The sequence below is a fragment of the Notolabrus celidotus genome, chromosome 4 (assembly GCF_009762535.1).
Source record: "Notolabrus celidotus isolate fNotCel1 chromosome 4, fNotCel1.pri, whole genome shotgun sequence".
Taxonomy (NCBI): domain Eukaryota; kingdom Metazoa; phylum Chordata; class Actinopteri; order Labriformes; family Labridae; genus Notolabrus; species Notolabrus celidotus.
Genome location: NC_048275.1, coordinates 11,225,649 through 11,252,735, shown reverse-complemented (window position 1 = coordinate 11,252,735; position 27,087 = coordinate 11,225,649). Strand labels below are relative to the sequence as shown.

The 27,087-nt window shown below is 41.1% G+C and overlaps 1 protein-coding gene and 1 long non-coding RNA gene across 2 annotated transcripts in view; one reads left to right on the top strand and one right to left on the bottom strand.

Annotated features, from left to right (window-relative positions):
• The window catches only part of LOC117811650, a 55,322-nt gene extending 35,302 nt beyond the window's left edge, over positions 1-20,020 (top strand). Inside the window, exons 3-5 of the long non-coding RNA XR_004631040.1 lie at positions 11,551-11,649; positions 14,190-14,275; positions 19,774-20,020. This is a non-coding gene — a long non-coding RNA (uncharacterized LOC117811650). The remainder of the gene's footprint in view (positions 1-11,550; positions 11,650-14,189; positions 14,276-19,773) is intronic.
• On the bottom strand, positions 882-26,724 carry loxl4 (lysyl oxidase-like 4). Its single transcript, XM_034682050.1, has 14 exons — positions 26,327-26,724; positions 23,769-24,067; positions 23,470-23,684; positions 15,731-15,769; positions 14,794-15,007; positions 14,535-14,712; positions 9,320-9,474; positions 9,064-9,231; positions 8,482-8,644; positions 8,165-8,408; positions 6,994-7,109; positions 6,564-6,700; positions 3,978-4,089; positions 882-3,713 (listed from the first exon to the last, which is right to left on the bottom strand). The coding sequence occupies exons 1-14, from the start codon at positions 26,673-26,675 to the stop codon at positions 3,643-3,645; spliced, it is 2,460 nt and encodes an 819-aa protein (XP_034537941.1). The 5' UTR covers positions 26,676-26,724; the 3' UTR covers positions 882-3,642.
• Between the last annotated feature and the right edge of the window lie 363 nt (positions 26,725-27,087).

The following is a 27,087-nucleotide window of genomic DNA, read 5'->3' as shown; positions in this document are numbered from 1 at the left end:
AAATTACTAATTGGTTGAAATATGTTATTTATCTTTTACAAACTTGGTATAACCAAATCAAATTGCAGTGCCCCCATCAAATAACCAAAATAGAGTTGAACAAGAATCTCTATTTAGGTCCATGTATTAGATCATCTTTGAAGTCTATCATATTTGTTTGCTCGCATGTGTGCTTATGGACATACAGTGTGCTGAAATTGCATGAAAGGATGCTGAATGTGTGCATGTACACTCTGTGAACCCAGGTGCTCTCCTTTCAAGTGCTCCTTTCCTGTTTGCCCAGCATCTATTTCATCCCAGCCGGTGACCACTTCACAGCTTGCCTGTTTTCTTTCTGGGTGGACTTGTCAGCTATGATCAAATCAGACTTTTGTTAAGAGTAAATTTCCTTTCCAGACATAGCTGATTACTCCACCCTCTTCTACAAGATTTGATACGCTATGAATTTAGTCATTAATTCCAGGACACTGTTGTGTATTTTTCTTACTGAAATAGTCAGCCGGTGATTTCTCGGTTCCCATGAGGGGCAGTGTTTGCAAAGGATTAAGTAGCAGAAAATTTAAAAGCTTGAAAGGTTTGTGCTTGGGAAAGCCGGGTTATTTTATCGGAAACCTTGAAAAAACAGTTACAGTATTTCACCGGCCCTTAAGTGTTGAAAAACAAGAAACCCAGAGTGCTTGAGTAACCAGTTAGAAGGATCAGATCTTCCCACAAAATAACTCACAAAAAATAGAACAGGTGGAATAAAAAATATTGCATATAATACTTCATCTGTTCTTCTCTTGATGCTGATAAAACACAGAGTTCAAACCATGTTTCATCCACAAACACTGGGGCATCATGCATTAAAATGAAGGAGGCGGCAGGAAGCAGGAGACAGCTTAGTATGTGATGAAGTTTTATTGATTCACAGTAATGATAAATGAATGAAATGTCATTTGTTGCTCAACTGAAGGTTGTTTCTGATTCAGCCAGTGTCTATCCACAGATATCCTAACTCTCCTAAAGAAAGAAACAAAGCTTATCACCTTCAAACCTTCAATTATGATCTTAAGAACAAACATGTGGGTTCAGATGACTTTTTGCTGATTAAAAAGAACAGCTCCAGTTCATTTGGTGTCATTGTTTATGCATCACAGCTAAAAGCACCCTTAAATCACATCAAATGAAACCTTATATTTAACTCTTTCGATGAGGTCAAAGTCCCTGAGAGCACAGCTTTCTGTGAATGTGACTTGAGACTAGCACCACGTAGCTCACACTCTCAGCTTTAAAGACAAATAGAAGCAGAACTGGCCATGGAAAACTATGTCCCAGTGCTATGCCTACAGCATGGGTACAAATACAGTAATGCAACAACAGTGGTGAGTATAAATTGACTTAAGCTATGGAATATAGTTTTAAATAACACACAGAGCAGAGCATGGTAATAGGACAACAGCAACTGTACACAAGCACAAAACATATCAGCACACTTTATAGACTTTTAGATCTATCTCATACATTTTGATCAGCTTTTTTTTGGTCATCTGGCCGCCTGTGTTTGGTAAGGTGTGCATGATTATACAAGGTTATGCCAAAGTCCCTCTATAAGGCTTCTCTTTAGAGTGAAACTCACAAAGGCACAGTGAGGAGGAAGAAAATCTGCTAAAGATATTAAAAAAGTCTGCATTTGTCCTTAACATTGACGTATTGTTTCCACCACTCGTCCTGGAAAGTGTCCATTGGAAAACCATCTTAACAGGTTTTTAACCACCAAGACAATGAGCCAAACACATCAAACACATTAATGTGGTAAAACAACATGATTAACACAAGTTCCATGTTGTAAAGAAAATGGAGCTGAATTGTCATTTGGAGTGGAGCTAAAATGAAAGCAAAGTAAGTGTAGGACGATATAATATATTTTAGCAGGCCCTGCTTTAGTTAAAATAAGGCCAGTGTTTACTGTGCTGAAGCATGAATCCAGGGGTTTATTTTTTCTCCCAGACAAACATGTTGTTCTCGTTGGGGAACTGAAAATGCCAGCTTGTGGTCTCTGTAAGGCTGCCTACAAAAAAGGCAGCTCTGGTAGTAAAAACAGTAGGTCTCTCTCCAAACTTAATCCTTTTCTTTCTTTCTGTCTCTGACTTTCTTATTCTTTTCTTTAAATTACTACACCTTCACTGATTCCCTCCAAAATGCACAATCTTTCCTGAAGTTTGTCTAAAAAGGAAACCCAGATTCTTGATTTTTCCCTGATTCCATAAGTAACAATTCCATAGTGTTTCTCCTTAAAGCACATGCTATAGCCCTAACCTTAACCGTAACCTTAAGTCTAACCCAAACAGACATAATTAAAAGGCTTTTTATACGCTCTCTAAACCCTGCCCGCCTGCCTACCACAAAACTGTGGCTCCGCCAGTTTTCTCTCCCATCAGAGAGACCGAAAGTAAAAAGTACAGTTACAGTTGTTTTAATAACTAAAATAAAATATATGAACAATTATTTATCTGCATAAAGGCACTGTTCTAATACTACACCCAGTTACTACTGCATGAAATCACCTCTTTCCCTGGTTAACTATCTTGGAAAAACTAAACAAAAAGCATCATTAAATAAACTGTAGATAGATCTTACTGAGCATGCTGTTTTCTGTAACGTCTGTGAATAAATAAAGTAACAGCATAAATATAACATTGCATATGAAAACTAAACACTCTTTATATTTTGCTCTCTGAAATGTAAAATCTGGGTAAAGTGTTCGGGATAATTTCCTTTAAAAGTATTTTTGGTTGCTGATTAGAGAAAAGGTACTAGGGGCAAAACTTGAATACTGCTGTTTAAAAGATAAAGTGCTTTGTTCCATAAAAATCATTTGACCTACTCTAGATGACGAGCAAACTTTTAGCACGAATATACCTTTGTAAAAAAATGTTAAAGCCAAAGCAAAAATAAAATACCAGATAAACAGTGAACTAATCAAATCTGTTATAAAACAATGTCCACCTGAAACACAGTGAGGTTAATACAACTACATACAGTATTGTTAAAGAGCACCAATATGGAAGTAAAAGAAGTTAGACATGGTTCAATATAAGTACAGAATTGGGGATGATAAATGACAGCAGGGTCAATTTGAGTACTTTTTGCTACATGAGCATGAAATCCTCATTTTGAAACAGAAATCATAGAAAGGAACTTTTTTTTTTGGTAGATTTTCAGTATTTCATGTTGGGAATGTGATTTTCTAACATCACATGCTTCACTCCGTTGTCTTTGAGAACCACTAGTTATACCGATGTTTAGTTCTTTCATGCGTATATGCTTTGAATAACCAACTTAAGTTACTAGTCGTCTACAATCACAAAAATCAGTTCAGTTTAAATCAAAAATCCAAAATCTTCTTCTTTAAGTCGAGTAGAAAACATGTCGAGTCGTCTCGCACCTGCTCCACTCTTGTTGTCAAAAGAGTTCCTGTAACGGTCGCTGCCGTGAATCTTTAATAAAACTTTGATCCACATCAGCCAGGCTGATGAACAGGCACCATTATTGTGTTAATGTGGGTCCTTAGGTCCCGAGGGCCATCGACCTCAAGCCCGCCCAGAGAAGTCTCTGGGCCCCCCCCCACATGAAGGCCTTTGCACTGGGCCCTGGAACGGGCTACACAAAGTTGTTGGTGATTTGCCTCTGGTGCTCAAACAGGTCTTCAGTTTCAGCGCTGTATGCATCTCCTATAATAGAAAAACAACTTTGAGTGAAAGAGAAGAGGAGACAATCGATGTCACACAGCTGTGTTTCTGGTAAAACACATTTGATGACTAAGTGCTGCACTCAGAAAACAAGCTAATGCCAGCATTCAACCACTTTCTAGCTGATGTCATGTTAGCTTATTAAACAGCTGTATTAGGTACTTAACTGAGATTGGATTACATAGCAACATGTCATAGCAAATTGGCTGCTGTGTGAATACAGTGAGTATGGAGATGTGTTCTTACCTGCGTGACATCCATACATGTAAACTCTGTGGCCGTCGTATCTGCACCTACACCTCATGACGTTGTTCATAAAGTCAGACTCAGCCATGTCCATAGAGGGGTTGACTTCAACCTGCAAAACAGACAATCAGACATTACATGTTTTGACGATAAGCTCAGATTAAGTGTCACAGCAGCTTTCTCTTTGACCTGAGGGGACATGCTTTACTTCATACTGGCAAATGGTCAAACAAGGACTCAATCTCCTCTCTTTACACTTTCAATAAAGAAGATTTGCATGTGAAACTGTTAGAGGGATTGCTATTAAACAGCACGCGTGGCTGTTATTGTTTTTATAGTCAATCCCTTTCCCATCTATTAAAAGCTGGATGACTTTACCATACAGTATTCTTATTTTGAGAGATAGACACACTATATTTTCTCACAGACTTGATGTTGGGATGACGTTCACTTGGTAGTCTACAGCTAAACATATGGATTAATTAACGTGGCGGTAAACACTTGTCTTACACAAAGTACGGAACATACTGGTACTTCTTAGAGGAAAGCCCATCGTAAAATACTTTATACGTTGTATGAAAACATGTTACAAAGAGTCTTCTTCCCACAAAAACATGATAACTGACTTTATGAGACGTTATGCAACTTTTGTGTAAGTTTGTGGAATGTGGTTGAAGCAAAAACCCTGCAGGGGACAGATCTACTCCTCATACCGACGTAGGTATGCAGTAATAAGGACTGAATAAGCCTGAAATTAGAGTCTGTTGCAATGGAGTTATTATGCATAGGCATGTTTGCATGTCTGAGATCCATCTTATTCGGAGTGCTGCCATACACTGAGCTAATAGGGTGTTATTTGCAGAGCAGCTCCATAACTGCTGATACAACCTTTCTCCTAATCTGGTCTGGTGATAATACTGAGAAGTCATTTACTCTAATAGCTGCTCTGTAAACTGTTACACCCACTTTAAGTACACGTTACAAACAACGACAGGGAGTAAGAAGGCGAGCGACACTAAAATAAGCAGAGAAACCTTCAAAAACTCAGTGAATACACAAAAACATGTTCTCTTTTAATTTTTTTTAAATTACAGTGTGGGGCTGGAGTGTGTGAAGCTCTTTTGCAGAGTGCTGGTGCAGTGGCAGAACGAGCTGCTCAGTGAGAAAGTGGCAATAAAAATAAAAACAGGGCAGAAGGAATTCCTTGGTGGCAAATTAGCCGTACCTAATGGAAGGGGGGACTAGCTGCTGTTTGACTAAAGGGAGGCAATAGTTAATTTGGGTAATTGTTGTGTTTCATTAGCAGTGGGTGGTTCAAGGGTAGGCCTCCTGAACCTCTGTAAACTCAAGGATCAGAAAAATCGGGCATCCACCGCACTTTACAAGATAAATGAAAGACAGCAGAGATCGCTGCTTTGAAATATGTAAATACTACAGCTTAACTCTGTCTCTGAGTACTTTTTTTTCTGAAACTTGGCCATGTCCGCTCAGTGCTGGCCTCCCTACACGGCCCTGACCTCTTTCGCTCTTCAGTTGTTCTTCCAGTTTCTGTTTTCATTCATGTAAACTCTGTTTCCTTCCTCATCTATCATTCAATCTTTCCGCCTCCAAACTGTGCCATACCAGTACAAAACTTCATAATTATACCCTGCTCAACATGCTTAAAATACATGCAGTTGGCTCATATATTTTAAGCATATCTTTTGTGTCTATTACAAGTAAATTGAAAAAACGCATCATCAATAGAGTGTTTAAAAGTTTAATTACAAAGAGTGACTGTGAGCTCTCACACAAGCTGAGAAACAGCAGTTATTAACAACTGTGGGGTGTAATTGGCAGAGTGAGATCTGAGAGAACTTCTCACCATGTTGGGATCAGTTGAATGAATGGGGGTGGAAGATAATGGGAAAGGAGCTCTTGATGTGTTTTAGTCTAGTGCCACAATGACTCGAATGTTTGACCAGGGTGGAAGTAATAACAGACAGAGGAGTGGTTGAGGTGATGACTGGGATGAGGCAGGTCAAGAGGTTTTCACTGAAATAGATGTTAACCCCAACCAGTCACGAGGAAGTCCACCTTAAGAGCCTTTGAACATTTTATCATGAGCTTAATCTTTGGCCTCAAAGGAGGGGTTCATGTTCTGTGATGCATGTTTGATTCCTTGTTGAGAGTTCTTGAATGAGAAGCCAGTCGGGCTTGTGTAGCAGAAAGATGAAAAAATCCCCCTGAACAGTTTGGATGGTTAAACAAAGCTGCAATAAAGAGCTTGCCAAATTTTTGATGTGCAAAATGTATAAATATGAGTCTGGTTTCCAATTTGTAAAACATTCACAGAGGGGGGTTGAAATATTGTTGTTTCTATATCATAGTCTGAGTGGGCAGGCTTCCTATATTCATGCTTGAGTTACCATAAAGATTGTACCATGTGACTCTTGGCAAAAAAAAAGCAGAAACTACATACCTGTCAAAGCCAAAATATTTTTCGAAAACCCAAAGTTGAAGCTGTTTTTTCAATTTTGTGACATGAAAACATCACTTTGCAAACTTCAAAAAGAGATATATTAGGAACATTAAACGTCTCCTGACCTGGAAGATGTAATCTCCTGGACGCACATCCGTCACATCGACCCACTGACAGTCGATGTCATGTCGATATGTGTCCCAGCAGCCCACAGAGATACCCTGATCACCCATGTTGTAACATGAGAACCGCTTCTGGAGTCCTAACACACACACAGGCAACATTATCAATCATAACATCAGAGCTCATTTAATGCTTAAGAGTCTTTAGCTTCCTGAATAGTGTTCAACAACATGTGAGTGTTGCATTTTCATATGAGCCATTTCACTCCTGATGTAACGGGTAAATGGAGAGTGAACAAACAACACCAGCACTGATCTAATACATTAACCACAGAGAAACAGTCTAAATGGCTGCAGCTGAAATATTGATATTAATTTCCTGTCACTAATGGGACACAGTTTTTCACTTGGACTCATGAATAGTGAACATTACCATCAGGGCAGTACGTGTCCTCCAGACAGAAACTGGCCTTGTGTCCTTCTGCAACCCTCGTGCCGTTCAGAGTCAGCAGGTCGTAATGTGTGAACACCTCAATGCTGTGGTAGTGCCTGGGACGACAGAAGGGAAACTCCAGGTGAGAGTGTGTGTGTGTGTGAGTGTGTATTTACGTCCATGAGTGATTGCATTTATGCTAACTGAACACTGGCTCCCTATGGCTCGTAGCCTAATGACCTCACTGCTTGAACATGAGCGTGGGGTGTCACCGTAACACCTCTCACAGACGCTTGTTTTAGCGGCAGCTATGCTGAGCTGTTTACTCATTCTGAGTGAATGGAGGTCTTTCAAACACGCATCCATAGCAGTTATTTGTTATTGTAACAAACTGAGGTGGACCTGATCGTTCTTGGGCCACCCTGTCCTTTGTATTACACTCAACCTGCTCTAACTGGATTGGTTATACTGTCATTTTTACAGACATGTGCTGCAGGGCGGCTAATGAATCTGGAAAGATGACAACACTGTTTCAGGCCACCTGTAACTTAGTGGGACAAATCTCACATAGCTGACACTGTGGGCTTCAAATGGCTCCTTCTTCTCTCGTGACAACTGGCCTGAAAGTGGTCTTGTCACCTGACAAGAAGCTGACTTACTGAAGGAAGAAAACTGCAAAGTAGAGTGGAATTTGTTCAGAGTGAACGTGAGGAAAATATTTCATCTATTTAGAACTAATGGACGAATGTTGCTGAGGCACGGTGCCACACAAAGCCCCTATGTTAAATGCCCATGTTGCATGCTGACCCCTCGTCAAACTAAATGTGCGCTGGCACACAGATCACACCTCAGTCTGTTTTCTTTCCTGGTAGCAATTCAATGCAATTAAATTAAATATAACTTAAATTACTCAAAGTGAAGGGAGCCATGTCATTAATGCACGAATAGGTTATTTTGGAGAGGGAACAGGTGTTTGTCATAACACTTTTGACAGCCTCTAAAACCTCACCTGTGTTAGGACATTAGAAACCACAGTTTTCCCACTTGGAACAACCACAAGTACAACCACAACATCCCACATATAGCAAGTGTTGAAACAGGACTTTCCATTGCTACAACCTGAACACTTAAGCTATGATACACCTCCATAATCCCTTCAGGGAGGATTTACCTGTGACACTGGTGCCATGTCCAGCTCTCTCTTGTTGCTTTGGGTCTGAAATCAGAGCGACCAAGGTTCATGATGCGGGAGGAGAAGCGCAACAGGCGCCGGTGGCCATAAGGCCAGTTCATCCTGGCTGCAGATGAGGATAGACAGTTCTCCTCGTTGGCACATGTGAGAAGGTGGAGGGGTCGGTCTTCTAGGTAGGCTGTCTCCTGGACCAGCTGGGCGTCCAGGACCAGGTCGGGTGCAGCTGAAAGGTTAGAAGTTGTGTCAGGACCCAAACAGATTTAAGTTGAGGAGATACAGGAAGAAGTTAGACTTACTGTCTGAACAGCTGACCCCAGCGGCCTTAGTTCCACCTCCTCGAGGACAGTGGACGTGGTTATTGCGACGACATTGTTGAATTGAGAGCTCTGTCCCGACGCAGTGAGTCCCACTGAGAATTACTTCAGTTGCAGTTTGGTCACCGGGCCAGTACCAGGTTTCCTGTCAAAGGGAAGGCGGTATCATAGCTCATTGTTGGTATCATAGCTCATTCTTCACAGTGAACACAGGGGGCTGTGACTATGGATTAGCCTCCATGTTTTCATTTGTTTAAACATCTTTTGGCTCCTTTTCTCATCAATAACTGAGACACTGCTGATGCGTTTTTGACAAATTTTGGACAAATGACTACTCTCATCTGACATTTTAAGAATTACACAAATTGCATTAAAGAAGAGTGTGTATCATAGTTTTGTTTATTTGGGACATCATGCCCACTACTTTCATCACTGACCTTCAGAAAGTTGTTGTGTGTATGTTAAGGCACTTCATGCAGCTTAAGGAATGACATTACAATCACAGACCCAGAAAGTACGCTTGCTACCATCTTGTGAGTTATGGATATTGTCTTAGTCAGTTACCTCATGAGCGCTGGCAGCGAAGCCCAGGCCAAGCTGTCTGCACACCACCATGGCCTCGTTGATGCCCCAGTTCTCACTGCAGACAGAGCCCCAACGCTTACGACCCCCAACCTCCATTAAAACCTCCACACGGCCCTCTGATGGGACTCTACCACCAGCAAGCCGCACCTGGAAATCCATTCAAGTTGATCGATTAGTGTTTGGTCATCAGTTAAAGCTGTTAGATGTATTTCTTGTGAGAGTGTAGTTTTCATACCAATTCTTCTATTCCAGTCTTTGGGATGTTACAGCGTACTGATGCATCCTGACTGTGTTTGAATGTCCATGGTGGGACTTCCTGGAAGAAGCACTCTAAGATGGAGCGCTCTGACCCCATACACTGCACACTGTTCATATGGATAGGTCCAGTACCTGAAGCGGGAGGAGGAGTATTAGATTTAAAGACGCTGTGACAAAAATAAAGCAGGGAAATAAAAAAACAGAATAGCATGGATATAACTGTAGGGAATATTTTTCTGTGCAGAGTCATGGGCCACCCAGTGTTGACACAATGACATTCACAGACTTTATTCTTCCACGATGCCACACACATACAAGAATTTGTACTACGCCAATGTGCTTTCTTTACTTTAGTGTGAAACCAACTATAAAAAGCTCCTATCTGTCATGACAAAATACTCTACAAGCTGAGCAGCAGCGCCACAAACATCTACTTTGGGGATCTGTCACACCTCATCACCACCATTATGTAGCTTGAGGAACGACAACAAAAACATTGTGTGTAGTCCACCACTCCGGGTGAGCCAACACGCCCAAATCTATGTCAACAAAATAAAAGACTTTCTCTCGTATAACTTCTGTTGTTAAAGACCAAATAATCTCTGAACAACATAGGAGATAGTGGGGATTAAAGCAAAGTGTTCTGTAAAAGCAAACAGCTGCTGCCAGAACGATGGCAGTAAATGAAAACCCGGCACAATCTCTGGCTTCAGTGTGTTTCTTACACAAAAGGCACTAACTGCAAACTTGGAAATGAGGTTGAATTGAAATAAACAAAACCTAAACCACGAAAAGCCAGAGGAAAGAATGGGTGAAATGGTAGGGACCAGATTGCAGCCTTACCCAATCTGTCTCTGTGTCGGTTTCAGTAGATTGTAGGCCTGCTTCCATACTGGTCACCATGCGTAGGTTCAAACGTATAAAAAAGACACATCTTAACCACTTCCGCCTATATCTGTACGGTAAAGGCCACAAACTAGATCCAAATTCCCACTGTTTAACTTATCAAGGCAAACACAGGGCCCACTGTTCAAAATGCACAGTGACATGCTGTATTTAAACCTTAGTTTGGGAAATCCAAGAAAACTCAAAATAAATTCCACGAAAGTGGCCACACACACTTAACATGCTCACAAACACACACAGACACTCAGGGTGATTGACTCCCTGACGTACGTATAGCACACAGTATGTATGTGCAGTGCACTTCACAGGCTAAATTACACAGGGAAATAACAATGTTGGCCAAGAAGGGAAATATAAACATTGTCCCTGTAATTTGACTTTCTGATGGTGGTGGTGATCAACGTAATGGTGATGATGGGAGTGGGAGGAGAGGAAGATGGAGTAGAATATTTTTTACTCCTATTCTCCTTGACTTTAAAAAAAAATTCAAAAGATCACTGAACTCTGCATTCTTCATAAGATGTCTGAGACTGACAGCACATACAGCTGTGAAAGTTATGATGCATATTGTAAAAGTGGAACTTAATCTCTGTATTTACTAGACACGGCTTTAGCTTGGTATACTTAGAGCTGGCATGTGCCACCAATAATTTGGAATGATTAGAAAATTGACTTTCGAGCATAGGATCAGGGGAACATCGGACACATTCCTGTTGAGAATAGCACAAATAGTTGGTTAGTGGTTGGAAGGGCAACCTTATTCTTGTCCTCTCTGAAATTACGCTCCCTTCTTGGACGCATTAATGTTGCGTTTGTCGTATTTCCTTTCAGTGGAACTTCTCTTTCAATGCCTCTTACAAAGCTGTTCTGTCATCATGGATCACTTTCTTAGCCAAGTGTTTAAATACTTTTAGTTTGTAAAAGGATCCGTCAGCCTGTGGGCTTTTAGATAGTCGAAGCCAGCTGGAATGAAAACCTTATGCTAAAAGGATTTAAAGCTGGTTACAAGTTATAAGCGAGGGCCTCAAAATAATAAGCAAACATGAAAGGGCCCAAAACTGCAGATCCTTAAATGACCACTCGAGGCTAGCTCATGAGTCAAACCCCAATATTTCATGCTTAACTTTACAGCAGATTTCAGTCTGGTCTACAAAATGGGTTCAACTCCTCTTATTCAGTCACTGAACATCACCTCTGTGAAGTGTTGGTGTTATCATTTCTTTTGTGCTATGTTTTCGAAGGGGGTTTATTGAAGCAGCTAGTGCACAGGAATCATGATTTGTTGTGGGTTTCTCCTTGCAGAGGACATGCTCGACCATGGGCTCACCGGAGGTATAGACCAGCAAGAGAGTAGCTGCTACAGTCCCCATGGTCTCTTAGCTTCTCCTCTTAACAACACAGGTAAGCTACCATCACAAACACAAACACACTCCGTGGGAAACACCAAATGTGTCCTCTCCTTTATTTTAAAAACAAAACATGGGGTTTGCAAAAATGCTGAACTCAAGGCTTCAAAATGGAAGTCCAAACACCAGTGGGTGACGTCAAAGTGGCTTTATCCACTATTTATACAGACTATGGTTATACAATGATACTTCAATTATCCAAGTGGTGGATGTTGTGTGCTTCTGTTTGTGTGTATGTGCCCGTTCTCACGTGTAGCCAGCTGCATATTGGCATTCAATTGTTCCAACATATCTGATTAGTCAGACCACATTCAAAGCCTGAATATCTGCCTACCACACTCTGCAGCCAAACAGCTACTCCAACAAAACCTTTATCAAATTTCATCATCCTAAATCGTACACACTTTACTGTGAAGTGCTTTTAACGGCTCAGTGACAGGTTTGATGGAAATCACAAAGACTTTTTTTCTCATGTGCTGACAGAGCAAGTGCACTGAAGTGTGATTCTCTCTATCTCTGCATGTCGATGATCACTGGGATATATCTATTCAAAGGGAACTTAAGTGTATGCAGGAGGAATTCTTTCTCAGAGAGAGTTTCTTCTATCACAGAGTCTAATTTAGGCCTTTACCAACGACATATAGGCCTGTGGTTATGTGGCCTTGGGACACATGGAAAATTATATATCACAGTAAAATGTTCAGCAGACTTCATGTTATAGAAAGGAAGTTGTGAGAAGACTTGAAAGTGAAATCATCCTGCAATGGCAGAGTATGTAGAAGTACATAACAGAGACAGACAAGAAGGATGAAGTGACTTTGAAGGACACGTTTTAATCAGGAAAGTGTAACAGATTCAAAGCAGTTTGTTTTGAGTGCAAGGAAATCATGGTCATCTCCAAGCTGAGTCAAAAAGTCGTAAAGGAAGCTGGGATGCACAAGATTAATGGACGTCATTGCTTTAACATAAGCCAATACAACAGTGAGTCATGGCCGACCACTCTGAGAGGTGTGTGTGGATATTGTGTAGGAGCCCAGTGTCATTAACATGTAATTTAATCAAGGTAAACAGAATGGACTGCTGTGCATTATGGCTGTGTGCTCTGATGCAGAACGTCAGACACTGAATGCTGCATATTTATCAGTATAACTGTCCTGCTGCCTGTATGTGGCTGCAGGGATCTAATGAAGCTTTTAATGCAGTAATAGGCAGCACTGGACAGTGTATACTGCAATAATGAATCATAAATTAATACATGAACGCATGCTGATTTGCAGACTTTTATGCACTTTTGCATTGAATTTTTTTTTTGACTCTTTATCTCTTAATATACGTGCATTAAATGGTTGGACAAGGTTTGAATCTATATTTTTTTACCTAAGATTTCAGTAACCAAAGCAGTGGCAGAGTGATTTTCCCCACACTGATCATTTGTAGTCCTATATTTTTATATTTCTATCCAAATACTAATAACCCACTTTGTACCTCTCCTTCTACTTGAACACTGTGCACTCAGAACTCGTTACCAAAATGTGAATCAAAGAATGATAGAGCCCAGGCCAGGAAATACAGAGTTGCAGATTGAGTAAAGGTGCTGCCCGTTTCACTGCCACAAAAATAGCAGCTCCAAGTGTGTAATTGAAAGAATCACAAAGCATGGTATAGAAAACCTGCATGTGTGGGAGTAAGGTGGGACCAATGTGAGGTTAACATCAGGGCTAAACCTGCTATTTGTCAACCAAAACAGAGCCACATCTAAATGTCATAATCCTTAACCTGATTTTAACACAAGCACGCACACAATCATGCAACATATACATGCTAACACCTCCAGGCTTTCACATACACAAATGTAGCTCTGTGGTTAGATCAGAGAAAAACTATTTTGGGTAGAAAATTGGAAGCTTGGCCCTCCTGACAATTAAACACCTCTCCCTCAGACTGCTGGAACCAACACGAAGCTGAGGCTTTAACAAACGACTACAAGTGCTGATAGAAACCAGACGACAAGGAGTGCAAAGCCTGGTGGAAATGAAAGTCCCTCTAGAGGAGTCAACTCTGCTAGATTTTAGTTCTGTTGGACACTTCAAAGAGAAAGGTAGCATATATGACATCACCGACAGAAAACCAAAAAGCAATTTCAAAGGTTTGAAGTAAAAGGGAGCAACACTTTCAAATATATCCTTTGTATGATCAACTGAACAGCTAAACCAGCAGACTGTCATCCCACATTTCATCTTGATCAGCATGATTAGAGACTACATCCTAACCCGGAGGCAAAGGGAAGCCGTTCTCACATCTCCTAAGGGTGGGGACACCACTCACACAGCTGGATACTGACTGAAAGTGTGCATCACCAAAGCTGAAAATTTAAAATCGAAGGGAAAAAGACCACAGGACTCAGTTTTCACACAGTAAACTAAAAGCTTAGTTAGCAGGATCATGTCTGTGAATTTTGCCCCAAAATGCCAACGTAAACCACCATGGCTTATAGTATTTCATTCTGTTTGTGCATGTGTGTGTGTGTGTGTGTAGGCAAATGTGCAGCTGGAAGCCCAGGCACAGTTCTCATGTAATCACAGCTGGAGATCCTGCAATCATCACACTCTCAACTTCACCAGGTAACATACACAGACAGAAAAGCACACATGCCCATACACTATCTGATCAGTCAGGGCAGATGGGTGCGGCGTCTTAAGATAAGCAAAACAGAAGCAAAATACTGGAAAAGTCTCCTTGATTTCTCTGGAATACCGTGACGCATGATAAACACATACAATCATCCAAACTGCGGTGCAGACTGAAATAACTAGATTAAATGTGGAGTTTTCCAGATTGAAGTTGATGTTGTCTGACAGGGAGAGCAGTTCCTTCTCTTACCTTGGCCCATAAAGGCTCCATGCAGGGCGTCCTTTGCAGTACCAAAGCCCAGTTCTCTGCACACCACGCTGGCTGCAGGCCTGTCCCACAGGTGATCCACAATGGTTCCCCATTTTCCATCTCTGAGCACCTCCACACGACCCTCGCCCAACCGGGGACCAGCCTTCAGACGCACAGGCTGTACAGGGTAGCAAAGGCATTAAGTACTTACATGCAGTTTATGAAGACAGTGTATAGTGGTGCTTGTGGATGGCCTTACCACAACTGGATGAGGAGCCTGGGGTCGTCCTGAGGAGATGCGAGAAAACTGGGGTCCTGCCACACATTTGACCACTGCGTGTCTCCCATTCTTACAAGGGGTGGGACTACGGGGGATTGACAGCTGAGCAAGACACTCTGACAGGGTGTTCTCTGAACCCCGACAATGGATTTTTTCGACCCAGAATCCCTTCTTCTTTGCCATGAGGCTCAGTCTGGAAAGAAGAGCATTGTTTAGTAATACATTCTAAAAAAAAAAAACTGAAAACATTTCATCAACATCACATATTTGGGACTTAAAACTAGGGATGTTGGTTACTTTTGTTTGAGCATAAATTTAAATTCAAACTAAACATGAGATCAGAGTCTGCGGGTAAACTATGTCTAATGGTTTCTAACAGCAGCAGAGCTGGCACCACCAGCAGCCATTGGTCCTCTGTGTAGGGAATAACAACATGCTTGTGCTGGTTAGGCATTGCTCTGGTCAAGTTATGCGCCAGTTCAACCACCGTCTACAGGCAACTTAATCTCCACTGTCTAAACCAAAAATACTGACAACATTGTATTGTATCTTTTTCACTTTTGTGGGACAAATGGAGGCATCTGTATTACAATGATTCTGTTAGATAATCTGCTAATAACTCCTTACTATATGTTTAATCAGTCAAAGAGGAAGTCCACAATAATCACCCGTTGTCACTGTTAGATTTGATTTGAATGACCGATCCAGCAACATAAGAGAGCAACTTAACAATTTTGGATCACATTTTGTTTAAGTAGATCTAAGCTCTTATTAGTGTGCTTAAATATTATTTTCTAACGGATCTCTGACAAAATACAAAAATCTCAAAGTAATCAAATCTGTTCAAAGATTGAGAGATAATGTTGAGTACCTCATTGTGAGGTCAAATAATGCAACATGAAAAACAGTCCTTTACCTTGTTGAAGGATCAGAAACCTTGGTGTCCCATATTTTCCTGCAAAAGAACCAAAAGCACAGATGGATGTTAGCTTCATCAGATCTCTATACTTATTGACTTGACTGTGCGATGACCAATTTCTCATGCGTGAAGCAGTGACTGTAGAATATACTGCAGAATCTTCTTGTTTAAATGTAACCTGGCCACACAGACGTGGTGTCTGCAACAGTGAACAGAAGCAAAAACATGTTAAGAAAAGTTGTTTTACTTGAGTACTTTGTGATGACTCAAAATAGTTGCAGCTCAGACGCTGACTTTATCACAAAATGAATCATGCAGCCTCAAATAAACCTTCTGTATATAAATCCAGACTGAGCTGTGCGTGCGGCTTTGTGGTCAGTATGAAGTTAGGTACATCGACGGCGACGACTTGTATCGTTCAGCAAAGAATGTACTGTTCTTTTTCTCTTTTACTAACTTCACTTTCCATCTCTCTTTCTTGCTTTATAGGTTCTGTAGCATATTTCCATCTGGAATGTGGGCTGCTTGCTTTTTACTGTGTTTATGTTTAGAGTTAATGGACAGTGTATCATATGTTCCTGAGCTGTAACAGCACTTCCTGTCATCGACACAAGCGTAAGTGTTCGACAGGAATGTACAGCTGGGTAATTTTTTATCCAAATAACCCACCTTTGCATTAAGTCACATGTACTTGCTCTTTAAACTAACATGCACCCTTTGAAATACAAGACCTGGGCACGGCTTGTTGCAAGACCGTGCCACAGTTTGTACATAACTACAGGATGTACAAACTATAAAAGGATAAGAAAACACAATATATTTTCAACGAGGTCTTTAACCTCTAAAGCCACACGCAGTCCAAAAAAATCATGACATTCAGCATCAATGATGTACAACATTTCTGGGAAAACATGGTTTGACCAAGCACGATATACAAACAAAAACTCTGGCGCTAAGCTGCACTGCAGGTCCGAGAAATGCCAGAGCCAAATAAAGATTTATGCACCAAGTAGGCAGGCCGACTCTGGAGAGCGGAGGAGAGGGAAGCCTTCGGTTCTTTTGGCTGACACACAAAGCAGAAATGCCACACAGACCATGCCAGGACATCCTCAAACCACTACAGAGGGCATGAAGCATCACTGACATTCATATCAATTACACTAAAACACTCAAAGAACCACACGCTACAGCCTCACAGATGTGCCAAGGACCATACTCTTGGCCAATATTTCTACAAAACAGATCTTGTTTGTCTCAATATAGCTGCTGATCTGTGACAAAATCCTAGTAATCATACCACATTACCTCTCAATATGCAATGTAAATGGCAGCTATCTGTTGTTCTTTCCATTGTGTTATGCAATCTATGATGTGGAAAGCAAAGCACAAACATTTTAAGTTTCATTTCTGTGGAGCTGTTCGTCAGCATAGCTTCAGTAGAATTTGTGTTTTACATGTGGCTACTGACATGCTCACTGATTCATGTGCAATTCAGCGGCATTGCCCTTTAAAGAAACAAACACATCTGAGGATATTTGTAAGACAGGTCAATATTTGAATATCTGTCATGAACTCCAGACATTCCCGTAAAGGTAAAGCTGATGATGTGATGTGATGTTTGTTTGTGGGAAGTCATGGACTGCTGACTGAACACTTTCCAAAAGTCACATAACAACCTGTTTCCTGATGCTGTTAGTAGTCAATGGGCCAGAAGGGAGTAGAGACCTCCCATGTAAATACTGGTATGACATGGTATTTGGTAAAGGCTTTCATTTCAGAAATAATTTCACAAATAGAAGCATTTTCATGTTCAGATACTTTTAAATGACATGCTCCTTGTTGATAAAAGTGACTAAATAATGAACTTTTATGGATAAAATTTCAACAGCTTAAACACCCTTGCCTGTGTTCTTTAAAAAACTGTATCAAACATGTGACTCAGGCAGACCAAACCTTTTATTTATATCCCAGGCATGCCTCCAAATAAAGCTGCACGTGATGGCACGAGACTAGCTGTAAACTGCGTCTGACACATTGTATAGGATTTAACTCTTATTCTTTACAGTGTCTTCAATTAGACTTGTAAAATGTTTTAAATGCGTCTACCATGTGGCCCCGCTGTAGCATGTCAAGAGGGGGGACACAATGAGGAACATGCACATTCACTGCAATTTTCTCATGCGGCAGACGTCTGTGAATTGTTTGTGATCTCACCACGGACTAATCAGCTGACCGTTTTTCATTCTTCTGGACGACTACTCAAGCTTTAAATGAGACCCTCAGGTCTGAACTCTAGTGTTTGGTTCTTCTTAATGTTTACAGTTAAATCATTCATGAGTAGGTCACTATGTGTTTAACAAGTCCTGTATAAAAATATGCAAATGTAACATTTAGTATTAGAAGTAGAACCTGTTTTGCTGATGCTTATGTATTAGTAGTTCTGCTTTGCTTTGCTAAACAGTGTATACAGCACTTGTTGTGGGGCCAACAGAGCAGAGACTAATGATAGGGAGTCCCACCCACCTGTTAAAACACAAGCATTACACCACTGTTTGGGTTTCACAACCCTTACACTGCTCACTTGCTTTATTACTGTGTCTACTGGTTTGGATGTTAACAACATAATCAAACTATCTTTTGCAAATGCAAAGACAAACATTTTCTTATTTTGCAATCACTTGAAAGAATGATTGAAGCAGTTTTTCTCTTTGCATTTCTCCCATTTTTAGATTTAAGGGTTGATCTGTTTACACTTTCTGTGGTGCAAAATGCAATGAATAGAATCAGTGCTGTTTATTTTTTGGTCTTGTGTATCTGCTCATAAAAGGAATTGTATGACCATACTAAAAAATAGGATGAAAAGAACGACTAAATATGGGACAAGAGTTCAGTGGAGAGGACGGGTGCTGAAATAAGTAAGATAAAATAGCTTTGTGTATGAAGGCAGATGATTGGGTAATGCTAACAGTGTTTACCAAGAGCTTTGATGCTGTGAGTATTTTCTCTTCTGCATCATAAAACACAAATCTTGTATTAAAGGCATCTAAGTGTAAGTTTGTTAATTTAGTTCAACTGCTCCTTGTGTGAAAATCTAATATCTGCACAAAAGGGCAAAGACTAAGTCAGTGGCCCTCATAATGCCATATGTATGCTTAAATGTGTCACATGTACGCCCTGAATGATAGCAGGCTTGTTCAGCTAAAGTGGCATTAAAATAGTAAACATTCTGTTATTTTAAAAGTGCCCCTCTAATGCTCAGACTAGAGATAAATGAAAAGTAGGCCCAGATTAGCCCAGATCAAACATGTTTTTTCTTCTACAGGGCATATTGAAGTCAACTTGTGGTATTTCAGGAGTTTAAATGTTGCTTTACTTTGAGTATCTATGAAAAGGATCTTGCATGTGAAAAGGTTGTTAAATATTTCCATGCAGGCCAGAGCAAGCCGATGGAAATCACTTTCCTTCCACTCCGTTTGGCCAGTCGGCATTCACAGTTAAAATAACCACCATCCAGCCAACATACAGAAATTAAAAGATGGTGAAATAAATTAGAGGGAAGGTCATTGAGGAAGATCACACAGACATCAGACAGGAAAACCAGACTCGGTCACGTAACATGTCACCCGAAAGCCTGCAAATGATACCCTCATCATAAGGAAATTTAGTCTGGAACATAATTAAACATAAAATGTCGGTTAAGTCCCCAAATCACTGAGGTGACAGAGAAAGACAGGCAGCTGCTGACACAGCGCACTCTGCTGCAAACTGCAGCTGTAATTGGACATATTTCACACGAGCAAGCGAAAACCTGGCTCATCTGACTGCCGCTCTCGTTCTTTCCCTGCATCTCCTCCTTCTCTCACTGCTTTCTTCCTCCACCTTCCTCGCCAACTATGTCCTGCTCTCTCTCTCTCACACACACACACACACACACACACACACACACACACACACACACACACACACACACACACACACACACACACACACACACACACACACACACACAGCTATAATTGGGGGTGTTTTTTCACTCTCAGCAGAAACCCCGGAGAGCCTTGGTCATGACCAACCTGTAATTACAGCATCTTCAGAGTCTCATCCAAGAGACACAGGCAGCCCAGAGACATGGCACGGTCCAGGATTTCTAAGAATGGACTGAGGGAGTCCAGGAGGGGAGTGTCACTTGCTAAAATTGGCCAAACCTTGCAATCCATCCTGACTTTTCCTGTCAGCTGTTCAAAATGTTTAAGATGTTACATAAACTGAGCATTATATTGTCTCAGACCCAATTGTTTAGCTGTGACTCTGCTCACATTTTGTAATCGTAATTACAGTGGCAATTACAGTCAGAGTGCAATCCTCACAATTACGCCTAAGGTAAGGCTGAAACAGCGTGGCCTGTATTTCAAGAACTCCCCAGTTTAACTGTCTGTTTTTTTACAAACATCCAAATAAAATAACAGAGATAAGGATCTAACCTGAAACCAAGTTTTGTAAAATGACTAGATAATCACTGGTAGCTAAGTCAATGATGCATTTTTCATTCGTAACCTGAAGAAAGTCAAACACTCATTCAGAGGAATCAAATGAGTATAATGTGGAGATAAAGAAAACAGGTACAGCCTGTAAAAACAAACACATCCCTGTGGTTTAGACCAGCACAGTGTCTGAAATACAGCAAAACATCAGGTCAAACCCAGGACAGGCACACCAAGATATATCAAGTTATGACCACCACAATAAAAAACCTACACAATGCCATATGTTCCTCAGTTTCATTGTACATTTAGCAGAACATGTGTTGGATAGACAGTTTTATCCATTTTGTTGTGGCTCTGGTCAAAAACCACAACAGCCCATGAAGTGTTATTCTATCTCTTCTTTGACCTTAGAGGAAGATTTAAGAAACAACATCCTGAAACAGCCAGTGAGTTGATTCACTGCCGGCTTCACTCCAAGCCCTTCAAGCTACATCAGCCTCGTCCCCCTCCTCAGTCATATCTCACTTTTTTGGTGAGCAGCCAAATCTCCTATGTTGCAGCCATACAAATCCTCCAATCTATTTCCTCCCTCAACTATTACTTTCTCCTCTCATCTCCAGTTCTTTGCATTAAGTGGCGAATCTGTGCTGCCATAGAAAATCGAAGGGAGCCATGAAATGCATCACACCTGCAATGCAGGGAAACTGGGCTCTAATAAATGACACTACACAGTGGTGTACAGTCAGGCAGGCTTTTCAACGACACCTCATTCTGAGGAGCTTTTATTACCCAAGATATGACGCCTGATGATGCCCTGCTCCAACAATAGAATCCAGTTATAGCGTCACAGTGTTCCCAATAACACAGAGTTCAGCGAGGATGGCTTAATTCAAGGGCGATGCAAAAATACGTTCTGTTTTCTCCAACAGGGGTTGTTTGTAAAGTCAATAAAAGAGTAAGAAAAGTCTATAAAATTTTAAATAAAACTACTCCATCAAAAGTTACAGCATTTCATTAGTACAAGGACTCTAGAGTAGAAGCTGCTGTGAGTCTTAGTTGAGTCAGAATATCCTCGGCCAGAAGAGGAAAGGAATAGCTAAACTGTGAATCACCTACACCCGGCAGCTGTCCAGGACCAAGATCCAACTGGGTCCCCCTGACACTGAGGACAACAAATGTTCAGACACTGTTCATTCTTATAATAGCAATAGAGTTATTCTCTGCTAATGTGTGGTCCTCCTGTGGTTTAAAAGCAGAACTTCCCAAAAACCACTGACAATGTTGTCTTTTCAGAGGGAGGAGAGGAGCAGTACATACACGTCAAAGAAGGGGCAAAAGTAGCCACATACAAGCAACGCATCCACAGTATGAACATGTCCTATTGAAAATAGTGTTTTGCATGAAAATGTGTACCTTTAAAAATGATAAACATGCATATTCACTTTCATGTCAATCGTTAAAACTCATAACAATAGCATAAAGACTAGAGACAGGGAAAACAGCTTGTTCTTGCTCTAGTCAAAGGGAACAAGAAGCGCCTACACAAACCTCTAAGCTATGCCTTTAGTCATGCTCAAAGAACTTTGTGTTTATTTTGCATTTCATATGGTTATTATGGTTGATGCTTATTGTCCATATCTTTGCAAAGCTAAGCTATCTGCTAGCAACATGTTGACAATGCAGACTTTGCGAAGAAATCATAAATGCCTTTTTTATTTTACTAAAAACTGAACTTATAGTCAGTAGTGGCAAAAATGTGACTGTTGCGCAAGCAGTCAAAATTGGCCTTAAATACCAAACCAAGGATTAAATGCTTGGTCAATTTTGTGAACTTATCCTTTAGCAAGTTGTTTTTAGATTGCATACCTATTTTCATGATTTTAATCTTTGCTGTTCAAGGAAATATCTTATTTTATAACATTTAAACTTTAAACTGTAGGCAAGCCCGGTTTGGCAGAAGCTTTGTCCCGTCGGCCATAGCACTGCTAAATAAGATGCCATTGTAATGTGTCCAGTGTGTTTATATGTTGTCCGGTGTGCATATATGTGTCCTGTGTGTTCATATGTGTCCGGTGTGCATATATGTGTCCTGTGTGTTCATATGTGTCCTGTGTTCATATGTGTCCGGTGTGCATATATGTGTCCTGTGTTCATATGTGTCCGGTGTGCATATATGTGTCCTGTGTTCATATGTGTCCGGTGTGTACATATATGGGATGAGGTGCACCAGTGTTGTGAGGCCGGGTGGATGTTTATTGTTTATTTGTGTTTATACATGTATTCTTGTACAGACGGTGACAACAAATCTCCTCATTAAAGACAAATAAAGATCTATCTATCTATCTATCTATCTAACTTAGCATTGCTGTGTGGAACTTTGTGTTGACTTTGGCGCCCCCTGTGGACAAAGAGATGCTGATGGCTGTTTGCTTTTGTTAGTCACAAAGAAGCATCTGCATTCATATCAGTCTGTTTTTTGACCATCCTCACATGAGCTTTAAGAATTTTTTGTAACATAGCTGAATAAGTTTTATTTTTTAATATATAATAATCAATGACATTTACCCCAACACACACACACACACACACACACAGGCACACTGGCAGCATGTTGTACATGCAGTTGGAGTGGGATGTAAAGGTGAAGTGATGCATGGCTCACTCTAGCCGGCAGAGACTGGCCTGACATTAAGACAAGTTGCTTCACAAAGACCCTCATCCCACTCTACAATAGCTGCCTGTTTCTCACATATAGTATAGATGGTGGAGTTAGAGCACAATCAGCAGTGATATTACACCTCAGCACAGGAATCTAAAAGTTAAAGTGGGACTGTTTGTCTGAGCTGCAGGCTGAAGATAGCATCAGAGGGAGACAGGGAGGGAGAGTGAGAGAGAGGTAATGAGGTGAGCAGAGGTGATTTGCCTAGAGAGGAGTGTAGAGAAAGGGCAGTAGAAAGGGGACAGGGATCTCTTTATCATCGTCCTGAGGCTGAAGAAGGGAGGGGGGAGCAGAGAGGGACACCACGAGAAGTGGCTGGAGGAGGAAGATAAGCCAAAAAAGGCCTTTACTCAACATGGCTCTAGGATGCCAATGTTGTTTTGTTGTTCTCAGGATGTGTTTTTTATTTACTTTACAACGGGATGACTGACACAGCATGGTGCACTTCTGAACTTTCAGCCAACAGCCTAGTGTTTTGTAATTCAATAACTTCATAGAGGTGACATTATACAGCAGGAGAGATTCATACTCACTTGTATGTTTTGACATTGTGCTGAGTAGCCTCTGGAAAGCCGAGCATCCCACACACAACCCGGCTGCTGTTAAGACTCCAACCCAGGTCGCAAACTTGCCTCCATCTCCCAGCATGCTTCACCTCCACCACACCCTCTGTGATCAGGCTCTTTTTCTTGGTAGCCATGAGGATGGGACGCAGACGGACCTCCTCGATTTGCACCTTACCACGACCCTTTTGAAAGATAAACATCACATCTGATACCTCGTCTTCATAGGAAAAACATGAAAATAAATCAGAAGCAAAAAACTGCTGTACCTGATAGTGGTGATGTTGGTACCTGGGTGTCTCCTGTTGATGTCCGTTTCCGTAATGATCATACCCTGGATGCCTGCGGGTGGTCACCTGGCCCTGCCACTGAGGTGCAGGGCTGTGATTGGTCCTGGCGATTGTCGTGTAGCCTCTGCTGGCTGTCTGATCCAGCCTTCGCTCAGGGGTGCACACAACCCCCAAGTCTTCAGAGTGTTTACAGTCATTCACCCCCCAGCCATTGTGCTTACAGTCCTTCAGGGACTTCTCTGAGCCATCACAGCGTACATTATCCATCCATATTGGGCCTTGTGAAAAGATAAACAATTCATTTATTGTGTTGTTCATTGATTGTTCACTTGACAAGCTTGGCAATGCATCTACACCAGGGTCCAAATCAGTTCCTAAACACCTAGCAGTTGACTTTTACAGGCGGTCTGATTTAAGGTTGCACCTAAGCGCCGTGTTTAGCTGTAGATACACAGTATTTTACAAGGCAGGGCACTATAGATCCTGCTCCTTGTATCCACTCAACCTTCTCTTTAATTTGGATTTAAAGCAGCAGTAAAGAATGTCCATAAACCACAGCAAGTGTTGCACAACTCTGGCAAGCCAATGCTGTCATTATTCTGAAACAAATGCCCTCTTTTGCCCCATATATTGGCTCTTTGAGCATGCCAGGCGACCTTAACGAGATGTAGACTCCGAGACCACAACAAGTTATCTTTGTCACTTTATGATGTTAGTTATTTTGGATGTCTTAATTAGTGGAGTTAGCATGAAGCCATACACTTAGCGTGTTGTGGGGCAGGCACACTTTTCACCATATTCACAAAGTGGCTATTCTGCTCTGATGTCACACTTGAGGTGAAATCCTCGAAAGCTGTTATAATGTTCATGTGCTGTGTTGCAGGTTACAAGTTCTGAAAACTTGAAGATAATTAAGTACCAAACGAAAAGAGAAAGGAACTGTGAGCAACATTTATGGTAAAACAACAGACACTCTGTCTTTCCAGACCCAACTCAGTCGAGGCATGATGGCTGTCTAACATGAGTCTGGTTCTGCCTGAGGTTTCTGCCTGTTAAAAGGAATTTTTTCCTCGCCACTGTAACTAGCTAAATACTGCAATGTGCAATGCTCATGATGGATTAAGGTGGGGTCAGACTGAGTCTTACCCTGTCTTGAAGTTGGGTCTCTGTTCATAATTTGACATAGATTGGTCTAGACCTCCTATGTTTGTAAAAGGGTCTTGAGATAACCTTTGTTGTGATTTGGCGCTATACAAATAAAGATTGATTGATTGATTGATTGATTGATTGATTGATTGATTGATTGGTTGATTGATTGATTGATTGATTGATTAGCTACCATTAGACAACAGCTAACATTCAAGCTTGATGTTGTTACATGACAGGAAAGTATACATTTCTAGCTTATATTTAATTTAATTGTTGTTCATTGTGCAAAAAATTAGTTCGCTACTTCACCCTATAGTTTATGTTAGTATTTAACCATTTAGCTAACTATACTGTTTGATAGAGTTACACAACAAAAGGTTAAAGGTGATAGATCCTAGCCAACAGTAATGTTAACTTAGAAGTGACTGGATGCTTACAATTGGCCAATCTGTTGTTTGGCATTAGCTAGCTTAACATACAAAGGTTGTATTAGCTGAGATATGCCTGAGTATCCCTGACGGTGACTTTTACTGACCATTGTCTACAGTGTCCAATCAATACAGAAGCAGTGAAACAGAAACAATATTTCAAATTTACTACATTTGTGTTTTACAAACTGGAACTGAATCACAGCCAAATTATTTCCGGATCGTAACTTGAAACCCTGAGTATTCAATGCAAAGTGACCACCTTGTCTATATGGTGAATAGCGTAGAAGTTTCTAGAGAAGGCCAGTTTGGACAAACTGTGCTAATATGACAAACAATGAGTGTGTGACTTATCACTCTGAAATGACTGTGGATCCATTGAGCTTACAAAGCAGACATTTTGACTTGTCATGGCAGGAAACATATAATTCCATATCATTAAGTATAGCTCTTTTCCATTCAAGTTTATGGTTCAATCCCTGACACTTAGGCCTACCCCTGCTTCTTGCACATTCACTTCAAGCAGTAGGGTGTCACAATTCTTGTTGGGTTGAAGGTAAGGGTGGAGTGTTAGGGGTATGTGGCCCTTCAAACTGAGATTTAGAGTGATAGTAGAAATTGTCACTAATATATATTTTTTATAATTAGAGTTATTCATAACTTCTGTTAGCATAACCAAACTGGCAGCCAGCATTGTTGGGCTTCATAATGTCTACTAAAATGTCTGATGTTACAGAGTCTAATGGTGCCTTCAGGAACTTGGTGATAGGAACTTAAGAAGCTAAATGGAATGCAGCCTATGTCGTTATAGCTAATTAAATACACCTGTGGTTTTCATATAAAAATATAAAGGCATATTACAGCTTGGATACTAATGTCACTCATATTCAATTTGGATGGAAAATCCACCTTTTTCAGTTACATTTCTATTAAACCAAAGTGTGACAGTGTTCTTCTCACCTTGTCCTTCTCCAAACTTTGCGCTGTGTGCCCACGTGACACCACCCTGGTAACCCAGCTCTCGGCACACCACGTTGGCCAATTTGATGTCCACTTCATCATCGCAGACTGTGCCCCAGGTGTTATTGTGCAGCACCTCCACGCGCCCTTCATTGGCTTCTCGTGCAAAGTTACCCGCCAGACGCACCTTGGCAGCTGGTGCGCGAGGCGTCCGGCGCTGAGGGGACGTGGTGCGCTGAGGGGACGTGGTGCGCTGAGGCGACGTGGTGCGCTGAGGCTCAGCGCGAGCGGGAGAGGAGAGGGAGAGGAGCAGGAGGAAGAGGAAGCTCAAGCAGAGGGCGCGGGTCATCGTGACAGAGAGGAGGGGGCCTGCAGGTAGAGATGAGATACTGCTTTATTAATTTTCCCTCTTAAATTAAACTTTCTTAGTTTAATTGACAGGTGGAGTTTAACTGGTGGCTTAATTCTACTGGTTTATCAATCAGCCATCACTTAAAATGTAGCAGCGAATGTCCCTTAATGAAAAACTAACTTTTAGATTGGCTACATCCCGAGTCTACCATGTATCATCAATACATGTAACTCCAATCACCCTATGGGAAAGTGTATGGGTCCCTGCAGCCTACTTATTAAACAAACCAATGGTGACATCCTCTGGACAAAAAGGTTCAGGTGTTTCTCTAAAGCACCGGTATTTACTGAACTAATATAAAAAAGAAATAAGCCAATCTGCATTGCAAGCATAGCTCAAAGTAAGACAG

Excerpts from the sequence above, each read along its gene's own strand:
- loxl4 (XM_034682050.1), bottom strand. The coding sequence starts at position 26,675 with ATGACCCGCGCCCTCTGCTTGAGCTTCCTCTTCCTCCTGCTCCTCTCC. Across the intron at positions 14,713-14,793 it reads AGGCTCCTCATCCAGTTGTG|CCTGTGCGTCTGAAGGCTGG; the intron begins GTAAGGCCATCC and ends TACCCTGTACAG. Across the intron at positions 6,701-6,993 it reads GGACACGTACTGCCCTGATG|GACTCCAGAAGCGGTTCTCA; the intron begins GTAATGTTCACT and ends TGTGTGTGTTAG.